General features: G+C 34.1%; 1 protein-coding gene across 3 annotated transcripts; it reads left to right on the top strand.

The window, feature by feature from the left end:
* Positions 1-373: 373 nt before the first annotated feature.
* Positions 374-3,809, top strand: LOC105162193 (uncharacterized). Of its 3 annotated transcripts, none has more exons than XM_011080163.3 (7): positions 374-544; positions 1,683-1,849; positions 1,922-2,077; positions 2,251-2,374; positions 2,454-2,798; positions 2,882-2,989; positions 3,090-3,809. In XM_011080163.3, the coding sequence occupies exons 3-7, from the start codon at positions 1,953-1,955 to the stop codon at positions 3,585-3,587; spliced, it is 1,200 nt and encodes a 399-aa protein (XP_011078465.1). In that variant the 5' UTR covers positions 374-544; positions 1,683-1,849; positions 1,922-1,952; the 3' UTR covers positions 3,588-3,809. The 3 variants fall into 3 exon arrangements, with proteins under 3 accessions (XP_011078465.1, XP_011078464.1, XP_088738541.1); XM_011080162.3 differs by having other exon boundaries at positions 1,779-1,849; XM_088882415.1 differs by having other exon boundaries at positions 374-1,849.
* Positions 3,810-11,845: the final 8,036 nt, after the last annotated feature.

Below are 11,845 nucleotides of genomic sequence, written 5' to 3' on the forward strand. Positions count from 1 at the left end.
CGACGGAAAACGTTTCCGTCTTAAAATTATAAAATAAATCTTTATATTGATTGAATTTTTTACAAATAGAAATTTTTGGGAAAAAATAAAAATATAAAAAGTATTCCGTCTTTGATTCCGTCTTTGACTTGATAATAAAACAAAAAATTTAAAACAAAATATTTCCGTCTTAGATTCTCAAAATCTAAGACGGAATTAAAGATGGATTCAAAAAAATATTTTTTTTTTATTTCCGTCTTTAATTCAGTCATTACTTCCATCTTTATTTCATATTTTTATAAATAAAAATTAAAAATAAATTTTGTTTTTTTTTAATAAATATTATTTTTTAAAAATTATTATTGTTAGTAAAAATAAAATTAAACCTCAAAATCCCCAATTGTAAGTTTCCCCCAAATTGCATCATGTACGAAGCTGAAGCTCTTCTTCTTTTCTCGCTAAAACTCTTCTTCTTTTCTCGCCGTGCCGCCGTCAACAACTCACCGGTGTATTGCGCAGCTATTCGTGGGTTGCTGGTGGAGGAAAGAGCCATTCGAACAAAACGGTTAGTTTTTCTTTTGCTTAGTTATCGCTTTCAATCTCCTCTATATTTTTCATTTTCCCCTATTTTTTACCTTGTTGATTAGCTTAATATTGAAATATATTTCTGTATGTAATGGTTGATGATTAAGTGGCTTGCTACTTGTTTGAAATTTGGGACTTGTTAATTGTCTTGGACTGGAATATTAACTAGGTAATTTACACTCTGTACTACCTGATTTTTTTAGTTGCTTCGAAGAGATGGAATTGAGGGAGTGTAGGTGTTTGATGTATTGTCTTTGTGACCGGGAATTGGATTTTGCTTAGGACTGTCTGTTAATTGGGAGTACTGACACTCTTTGAGATTGAATTCAATTGTGAATATCTTGATTTTTTTATGTAACTATGTCTGCTTGTGTAATGTTACATTTGTGATAGTCTCTTCTGGAACACTTGTTATAATATGGATGACTCCTCAGCTTTCCATCAAATCCAATACTAGAGGGGATATGTCTTCTGGAGAATTGGGATATGTCTTCTGGAGAATTTTATGGTTAATACATCTCAGGGCACAACAATTTGATTCCACCCTTCTAACTTTGATGAATACTAGGTGGTGTTTAACTTTCTCAAATGGTTTATTGATTTATCCTTTTGGGCAATTCGTTGCCTGGAATGGACTGATTTAGCAATACAATCATACAGGGCATCAATTTTGTTTAACAAGGGGAGTGAAATCATATTTGCTTTAGAAAAGCCATTATCTGTGTAGTTTAAGTCACAGTCAAGCAGGCCCAACCCCTTTAGTAGCATCTATAAGGATTTGAAGGACATGAATTCAGAAATCATTATCTTCATAGGTAGACTTTTGCTCTTCAATTGAGCTGTTTTGTGTTCTTTTAGAATTGAATGCAATAGCGAACTTTTGAAGATATGTTGTATACCATGATTTTTTACACTAAATTCAGTGGGAATACATTATATAAAGGCATATTCCAAGTAAGTAGAAACCAACTAACTATAAACTTAAGTACTCCAATATGCTAAAAAAGTGTATCCAGGACTTAAAAATAGAAAAGTTATTATCAACAAGAAAAGACACACCAAATCTTAGTAAAATAGTATCTTTGTGAGTAATTTTAGATCTGTTTTTATCTGATCAGCAAAATTTTTCTTGCGGTATGAGCTCAAGAACAATTTAGGTTGCATTACCTGTACCCACACTTTTCTCGTCTTAAAATGTGACGACTATACTTCAGCTCATGTTGGGGAAGACGAACAAAGAACTTCTTCAAATTCTTTGCCGAGAGCACCTGACCTTCACACAGAGGTATGATCATTCCTTGTTTATGTGATCTTTGTATTCCTTGACATTCACACATTTCATTCTTAAATATTATAGGTTGATGAGACGATACCGTTAGGATCGGGGAATGACCCTATTATTGGAGAGCTCAGTGATGATGTCACTTCACAAAATCGGCGAAGAGGACCTAACCAGGATCAAGATTCCAGAAAATCCTAATCAAAGGTTAAAGGTGGATGTGGTTAATAATAGGTAAATATTTTTATTAATATGCAAATTGATGTGAATAATTAGGTTAATTGAAATATCTAAAATTCAAATGGAATAAGATGATAGTTAATATTTGATCACATTTGAGATTGCATATTATCATTATTTTGCTGGAATTTCATTTATTAATATTTAAATTTTATTTTGTTAATTAGATTTATTGAAACTGATGTTTCACGGAATCTTACAAACGATATTAAGGGCATTTTTGGAGAGGCATGGCCAAGATGGCATAAATTGCCAAAGCCAACTAAAAATTTACTTTGGGAGAGGTTTAAGGTAATTTTTATCACAATAAATTTTCAGTTGTTATATACTTAAGATGATTAAAAATGATAAATTATTTAAAAAATATCAGATGAGGTATCGATGGGATGATCTCATGGATATGCAAATGAGAAAGGTGTGGAATGAGAATGCAAGTTCTAGATTTAGAGAGATGATTTACAGAGCAAAACGAAATGCATTGGAAAATGCAAGTGAAGAATTAGGTAGAGAGCCTCGTACTTTAGATATGATTGGTAGAGGCCCTGATTGGATGCACACACATATATGGGACGAATTAGTTGAGAAGCATTGGAGTGGAGAGAATTACAAGGGAAAATGCAAAATTGCTCAGAAGAATCGCATGACTGAGAAGGCGGGTTGCATTACAAAGCACACTAGTGGTTCCATTTCACAAGGAGCACACAGGATGAGAATGGTAAACTTTATTTTGAGGTTTTAAAATATTATTTATTGCATTTTATTTTCTAGATATTGATAATGTTACTTATATAATTTTAGGAAAAAGAGCTTGGCCGTGAAGTAAGTGAATTGGAGTTGTTTCATAGAACGCACAGAAGAAATCAAGGAATTGGAGATTTTGTAGATAATAAATCAAAAAAAGTTAATGTAAGTACCTTTTATAGTCTTTTTCTTTTCATTATTGTTTCACAAATATAATAAGTTAGATTCTCACTACATGATATTCTTTGTATGTCACAATATGTAGGAAGATTATATCGCAAAAATAGGTGGTAGTAACGAATCCACTGAGCATTCATTTGACATGCAGTCATGGTCTGACGTAACCGGAGGGCCATCTAAAGGCCGAATATATGGATTTGGGCGTAGTCAATCTTCTGACAGATTTAGTAGAATTTCTGTTACTTCAACTCCTAGGGAATATGAAGAAAGATATAATGAGTTAACGAAAGTAATGGATGAAAAATATAATGAGTTAAGTATGAAAATGCAAGAAGAACTTTTAACACGAGAAGTAGAAAGTAAAAAGATGCTAGAGCAGGCTCTTGAGGAGTCGCAGAAGAGGGAAGAAGATGCGAGAAAGAGAGAAGAAGATGCAAGGAGGAGGGAAGAAGATGCACAAAGAAGGGCGGTGGAGCTTGAAGAAATGGTACGCAAATTAATTCAAGAGGTGGGGTATACCAATCGCCGGTTTGCAGGTGGATCTGGACCCAATGAGCAACAAGATTTTGGTGCAAAGCGTTAGGCAATTTCTGATTTTGGTGCAAATTAAAGAGCATTGGAGCTTAAATAGTGATTATCCTTGTATTTAAGTAAAGAGTGCAAGCTCTTGAATGATGCGATGTTTCAAACATTTTTATGATTGTATTTGGTGTATAATAGTGAACATGAAGAATTGCAAGTCTTCTGGGTAAACAACGATAGTATTTCTCATACTTCCACTTTAAGTATATTAATTGGTTTCTTAGTTTTTGTATGGTTTTGGTTGATGCTTGTTTCATTTGTTATAATTGTGATACTTTATTTTGTCCAGGTATTTAGTCTCATTTTATTTCAGCTTTGCTTAAAAAAATTAGGGATTGAAGTAAAAGGGAGCTTTGTCTTCAGCTACAAAATTAAAGACGGATTCATTGCCAGAATCAGCCACAGAAATAATGACGGAATCAGTGACGGATTCAGTGAAAACAACATAAGACAATCTTTGCGACGGATTTTGAGATAGATCAACTACGGATTTAAAGACGGTTTGTCTAAGTTTGTTTGTTAAATGAAACAGATTTTAAGACGGATAATATTTCGTCAAAAATACAGTGACAGATTCAACGACGGAATTAGCCATTGGGCTTTCAGCAACAGATTTTTTGATGGAATTTATCCGTCGCTAATACTATTAGCAACAGAAATATAGGCTTCAGATACGGAAAAATCCGTCTCTGAATGTCTGTTTTCTTGTAGTTAGCATGGTTTTATTATAGTTTTTTATATAACAAAAATTTTAAAAAAAAATAAAAAACAGAACAGTGTAGCCGTTGCTACTCTGTCAGCTAGTCACTGGGCAGCAGGGCGCACGGCCAGGCGTGCACAGACAGGGGTGCCTGTGTACGCGCGGGGCTGGCAGTGCCGGTCGGATGGCTGGGGCTGTTATGTACTGTTTTTCTGAGAAAATTTGATTATTCTGATTTCTGTTATTTTTTTTAAAATACTAATTTTGGAATATTTTGATTTCAGTTAAAATGGATTTTTCTAAAATTAAAATTGTGCCTTAAATTAATTTTGAAAATGGTTTTCAAACAAAACATATATTTTTTGATTATTGGATGTATGGTTGATATCCATTTTTTAATTGCATTATTAGCATGCTATTTGCTGTATTTAATTATATTTTTGGTATATGATATTGGATGTCAATTGTTAAATACATGGATTGCATTTATTTGCTTAGCATGTTTATATTTGATATAATTGTATTAATTGTTTTTTATTGGATAAACAATGGGATGATCAAAAGCCCATTGACCGAATGTATGATTTAATTTTATATTGGGTAAGGCTTGCTTGCCTCTTTATTTTAATTCATTCTTTCATTTTAGCCTTGAAATAATACAGCTTGCTTTCTCGCTCTCTATGTACTCTCCCCAACTTTTGATTGGGGTTTTCAATGTCAGTTGTAATGAGTGTAGCTAGAAATGTTAGGTTTTATTTATTTTGGACAAATGTACGCTCCCTCTCTAGAACTTTGGCATGCAAAATATTATAATGATGAGGTCTCGGTCACAACAAAGTTAAACTCTCACTTGATGGTCAAATAAATATTAGGCCCAAAGTGAAATTAAATATAAAATTTTGATAATTCCATCCATGATAATGTAGTGTGGATGCTACTTTTATCCTTTCATTGTCTCACAAGTCTTGGCACATTTGGGATAGAAGAAAACTACATTATTATTGTGAACAAATAGAATATGCTCCTGTTTTCCTGTCTCGTGAGTTGTTGGGGCGACAATTGAGGTATTCATTTGGTTGATGGGTCGGGCCTAAGCTAGTAACGTGATTCGCTTGGATCCTCGGGATCACGTGAAGAAGTGGGGCAAAATATCTTAAAAATCTCATTGGATGAGAATGGTAATGGTTACCTCCCACAAAATATTTTTTTAGTGTGAATGGTAAATAAGAATTGTGTTTGTGGACCCCAAGCCCACTAGAAAACAGTTTCTCAGAACCCCACTTGAGAGTGATGGGCTTTTGAAGAAATAGTGAGGGTGGTTCATGACTAAAGACCAAGTCTTAACTTGTATTTAATATTACGTTCAGTTTTCTGATTTCTGCTTTACATTTTGAATATAGATGTCTAAGAATCCATTATCGTAATTTTGGAGACAAACAAATTTAACAGAACAAAATACAATGATTGGTTTAGGAATCTAAAGATTGTCCTAGATTTTGAGAATAAAACTTTGAAGGGAGTGGCCCAGGAAGTGCTACAAAAGCCCAAAAAATAAAAAATTAAATGATTTGAAGCATATAATTAACCTGATTAATGGGTGTACATTTGATCTTTTTCAGGCATTCGTTGTACAATAAAATAAAATAAGCCATAAAACTCAAAGAAATATGACAGGAACATGAATTCAAATAAGAACCTCACCCTTCGTAGTTTTTCTTCAATTAGCTTCTTGCGTTGTTCCAATTCTCCGCTCCGAATTCGTTCACGGTTAGATCTCAATGAAGAGACCTTCTAAACCATCCATACCATCTCTGGAGATCGTCTCCTACTCATGCTAGCAAGAAAGGAAGTGGGAAGAGGGAAAGATCAAATATGTTATTCAATTAACAAATTGATCTTTCTTGTTCTTTCTTTGATCGAAGATCAAGAAGAGAATTAGGGTTCTTGGAGAGGTGCTTTGGTTGAGAGAGAGAGAGAAAGAGAGAGAGAGAGAGAGAGAGAGAGAGAGAGAGAGAGAAATGGCTGAAAATGTCTTCCAAAGAGAGTGAAAAAACTTCTGCAAGGTGGTTGATTTGTATACACTTGATCTCATCCTATCCTTAACCTACAACCACATGGCTGAATCTTTGGACTTATTTTAAGCCAATCCCCCAAACAGAAGTTATCTTCTCTTTTTACCTAGACTAGGTCAAATTGGGTTGTGGGCTTGGTTTAAATGGATTAGCCGTTGATTAAAAGAATCAAGTCAAGGTCTAATGGACTTAAATTAATTAAATGCATGTTAATTATAAGTCCGTTTGATAAATTCATGTCTCTTATCTAGTTAAAATGTTGGAATAGGTAACCAAAAAACCAATTGGATTGGCGATTTTGGAAACCATTCAAGCAATCTTTATTTTAAGTGATATTGTCTCAACGAATATGGTAAGTACTCGTCTCAGGTACATGTGTCTGTTGTACTTACCAATTACGTGAGTACTGCTTTGACGTCACAACGGATGCTCACAGACCACTTAATGACCCGTGGAGTTAGGCTGTGCATTAGCTGGCGGTTATAAAATCAACTTCTAAGGGTTGGTCTAAAACGTTCCAAGTCAAGGACCTCGAGACTGGGCATCGAGAGTCCTACTGAGATTTGCACTAAGTATTGCATTCATTGGATAAGTGTCGTGTTTCATCAGCTCCAGAAGTTGGATGTCTATGCAATTTTAGTGGGTTAGTTAACAAGGTGGTCAACTGACTGAACTGACTCGTGAGAATCGTCATATGAAAACCTTGGAGTCTTGGTCAATATGACTAAAATCCCCAGTTTCTATAGTATAGGAGTAGTCATCTACCTTGAGGAATCACAGCAGTCACATGCATACGGTGACTGCATCTTGGATCTGCGCGAGAGGTGATTGTGCCGCAGACATGATCATCATAAACCTTATCCTATGCAGTCGGAATATGTAGCAAGGATGGTGAGTTCCAAGAAAATGACCCGTCCCCCGTCAATATGTGACAGAGGTATCTCCTATGCACTTGGAGATGCGTTCACGCTTTATGAACATGTGGCCACAGTCATTGATCGAATAGGAAAGAGGTTCCTATGTAAAAAAAATCGGCGTATCTCAATTATTAAGCATAGACGCCTAGTCCAAGATGGGAACGAACACCTAATTCTAATCTCCAGATTAAGGTCGGGAAGGGTAGACGGAAGGACCATACCCGTATGGACTTGAGAGCCTAAATACTTACACGGAAATTTACCTAGTCTCTAGTGCCATGAACCGTTGCTAGACGCCACCCATGGTGACGGGTTTTCTTAAGTAAAGGTTAATCAAGAAATATTAATTAAATTAAATTTAATTAATAATAGTGATGGACACTAGCCCAAGTCTAGCTGAAATGTGAACCTAAAGAGTCACACACAAGTCATCGAGAAAAAATAAAGAATTAATTTGGAATTAATTTCATGAGGTATAAGTAATTGGATTACTCGCACATGGTAGTCCATTGGATAGATAGCCCAAGTTTATATTAATTCGATTAAGTTAAATTGGACTTGTCTTTATTTAATTAATGAATTGAATTCTATTAATTAATAAGAAATAATTTGGGCTTGAGTATTTAATCGGATTAAATATCTAGTGGCCTCAATTAAATGGATTTTATTAAATTGAATTTAATTAAAAAATTTTGGGCCTTGAATTTATTTTATATTTAATGAACCCAATGGTTAAGGCTCACTAGCAAAGTTGATGGAGGAAAGTTGATCAAAAAATTGCATTTTGCGAAAGTACTAGCTTGGTCATAATTAGACTCTTCTCTATTTGGAATAGATTGAAGAGTTGCCTTATAAATAATAGAATATATCTATATACATTCTTGTTTATCAATTCAAGGTATATAAATATATATTGTGTATGATTATTAAGGTAATAATTTATTACACAATCCAACACAAAAATATTCTCCTCCTCCATCATAGTTTCGGCGGCCCCTATATCATTCTCGGATGAGTTTTCGATCTTGATTCCTTCTAGGAAAGGATCAAGGTCTTACTTTTCGGTGTGGTGTGGATCATCTTTGGAGGATTCCGACATTAGAATCTCGGGTGAACATTTAACAAAACTAACCGGTTGAAAGCTCAAAATTTAAGAGATAAATTTCTATTTTAATTTATGTTTCTCCTTTTATTTACCAAACCATAGCCTCATATAATTATATTTTATTGTTGCATAATTTTCATACTACATTGAACACCTAAATTTTCGATTATGTTGTGGCGAATACACAATCTAACATAAATAAATCCTCTTAGAAATTTATTGGTTAGAATTGAGTCTTTCTAGTTCTTAATAGTTAGAATTAAGATCTAACTATTATCGAGTTTTGCTAATACACAACTATTATATATATTCACTTTTTACTAATATTAATTCGGCTTGTAATGTGGTCAGACTCTACAATCTAAGGCATGATTTCCTTTGGCATTCTAAATTCACAATTTTGTCCTGAAAAAAATGCCTAAATGTGGAGAGAGAATGTTAGAACCTATAAGTTGTACAAATACTCTAACTAATGTGGACTGTGCGCCAACATCATTAGCCTACCAAACAAGGGCTTTGCGATGAACACTTGCCCTAATTCCACAATTGTTGCCAAAATAATGCAACAAAAGTTGGTTCAAGAGAAAAATTAGCATTTTCTTCAAATGAAAACAATCCAAACGCCATTCAAGTGGGATTATTCTTACTCAAGTTTCAATTACCTCCTTACAATCAGGGGCATAGTCAAGCCCTAGCAACCAATGGGTCTTGGCTTTGGACCTAAGTTTGTTAGTCCACCAACCTTTTTTTGGTTGATAATTAGGAGCCCATGTACTAAACTTACCTTATCTAATAACTGTTGCCCATGGTAAATAAAGGTAAGAAACGACAACCACTTCATGACTTCACAACTAAGGAATGGACAAAAACTACCTTTAAAAAAAGAAAAAAAAATATCAAAACTTCCCTTAACTTGTGAAAAAAAGGTCTCCCATCTCCCTATTTTTAGATACCCTCTCTTCACAAGTTAGAAAAACATAGTTTCCATTTAGCCAAGAAGAAAAGTTTTCTCCATCTTGTGATTTTCTTAACACCAGGCTATAATTCTTCCTAAACTTCTTATAATTTAATTTTGTAATTGATTTTTAATTTATTTATTTCAATTTTCAACTACTTATTCTTTTTTTAGTTTTGTAATTCTTTTTTTGTTTTTAGATAAAATAAATTTTAGTTTCGTCATACTATTTTATTCAAGTCTTTTGGGATAAATAAATAAGTTTAGATATAAAAATTGATTATGAAATTTATAACTATATAAACATAGGTTTTAATTTCCAAGGGATGAATAAATTTATTATTAAGAGAACATAAAATTTAATGGGAGTTTTTACTACATCGAGTATAGAAGCAACATAAAATATGAAAGAAGTAAGATTGAATATTGAAAATACAAGACCGGATATAAAAACAAGAACAAATATTTCTAGATCTTCTAAAGGTACAATTACCCAAAAAATAACTTGTGTTGGGTTTGATTCAGATGATATTATTGCCAATCCTGGTCTTCAAAAAATAATTTGATGAGATTGATGTTGCAATTAGAGATAAGGTTACTAGAGAGTATTTGCTAAAGGTACATTCGAACCAATTGGACAAAATTTTTCTAAAAACAATATGGAAATGATTGAAAGGGCTTTAGAGTTTCATGGTTCAACAAGGAGGCAGGCAACAAGGAGTTATTGATGATGCTCTCAACAAAAAATGCCAAAAGTTGGAAAGAGAGAAAAAAGGAGCTATAGTAAGAATATGGAAGGAAAAAGTTAGGGCTGTCAAGAAATTCCCTTATTCCTTCGGCCAGGTAACCGCATGCAATTGGAGGTTCCCATAGGAATGATCACTTTAACCGCTGACAAAACGACCTTGAAATGTGTGCATTACAGGTCATAATTGGCCCTGCAGCCAAATCTTTCAAAATCTCACCTATTCCAAAAAGGGTTCCCAACTTAACAATGAGCATTCGGTTGGGGGATATGTCCCTCAAGGAGGAGGCCCTCAAGGCCAAGTGAAGGACAAATTGCCCCAAAGGGTTAGCGAGCTTGGAACTCCCTTTAGTGGAAGTCTTCTACTCTAATAAGATGGTGATAAGCCCCCATCTCATAAAGTAGGGGGCTGAACAACGCTATAAAAATATGAAAAACCTATAAGAAACCCAATGTGGAAGAAGACCTAAGGAATGAGAGAAGCCCCTAGTGGCCCAAGGGTGAAGCAGGTTTAGCACTCAACCCTCGAAGGGAGTCCAATATGTTGGGAAATTTTCAGAGGCCCAGGAAGGCTTTGGGGAACCAATTAGGGCCACTCACATGGCATCCAAGTCAGCCTCAGGGAAAAACCTAAAGGACATGTAAGTGAGTCTCGGCAAAAGAGAACACCCCTTGCCACGACAGAAAGTCAAAGGTTTAGGGAAGGTGGTTAATCCTCTATAACCACCTCCCCGAGAAGGCAAGAGACCTTATTCAGAAAGAGAAACCTTCTTACTAAAGATATAAGTCTTCAACAGTTGCAATATTCAAATACACACGGACGAGGAGAACCTTAACGAAAGTTCTTCTCCAATGAAGTCCGAGTTCCACGGGAGTCGAACTCTCTTTACTGGCAAGGGACGAGGTCTATTACAATGGTCCATCTCCCTTCGGTATTGTAAGACTCACACACGAATAAATGTTATTGCTCGAAGCACTTTCACATTGAGTTCCTGCTTTACATTACACTCTTTCAGTTTAATCCTTACTTCCATTATAATATACTGATTTGAACGTTGGAGTGCTAATGTATTTTTTATAGGTTTCCTTTTCAAAACTTGTGAAAAGGTAGGCCCTAAGATCTCAAGTCGAACATACCTAAACAAGTAACTTTTTTCTCCCTTCAATAACGATTCATAAAACCATTAAAAATTTTATGATGAATATTTTTAAAAAAAAATAATGAACTACAAAAATCACTTTAGGAACATGAGCTGATTTAGAAGTATGTGCAAAGTAGAAGCTTAGGATTTTAGTGTATTTTCTATTAATAAGTTACATGTTATCTATAAATTTTTATTGTGTTAATGCCTGTCACAATTTTTTTATATATATATTTATTTGTTTTTAGATTGTTTGAACTTATCTATGTAATTCTACAATTAGTTTGAATCATCTCCAATTGCTAGAATTTTCACTCTATTCAAATAATACGAGCAAAACTTGCTCGTTAAGGAAGTTTTTGGATCGAATCTTTAGCAAGCTTAAGAAAAGGAATGTGCAAAAAAGATGTTAGCACGTCGACGATCGATTCAGTAATTGATTATAGAAATATAAAATTTGAAAATATTAAAATGGCAAAAAGTGCTTAGAGAATAAAAGAACAATTTTGTTGGAATGAATACTTGAGTAACGAGTTGATCTGTGTACTTGTGTTAAGAGAACGTTATTGTGATGTCTATAGAATTTTATACATATATGAGAGACTAGTTAGTAATTGTTAAGA

This window comes from Sesamum indicum, linkage group LG7 (assembly GCF_026168435.1).
Source record: "Sesamum indicum cultivar Baizhima isolate 11 linkage group LG7, ASM2616843v1, whole genome shotgun sequence".
NCBI classification, from domain to species: Eukaryota; Viridiplantae; Streptophyta; class Magnoliopsida; order Lamiales; family Pedaliaceae; genus Sesamum; species Sesamum indicum.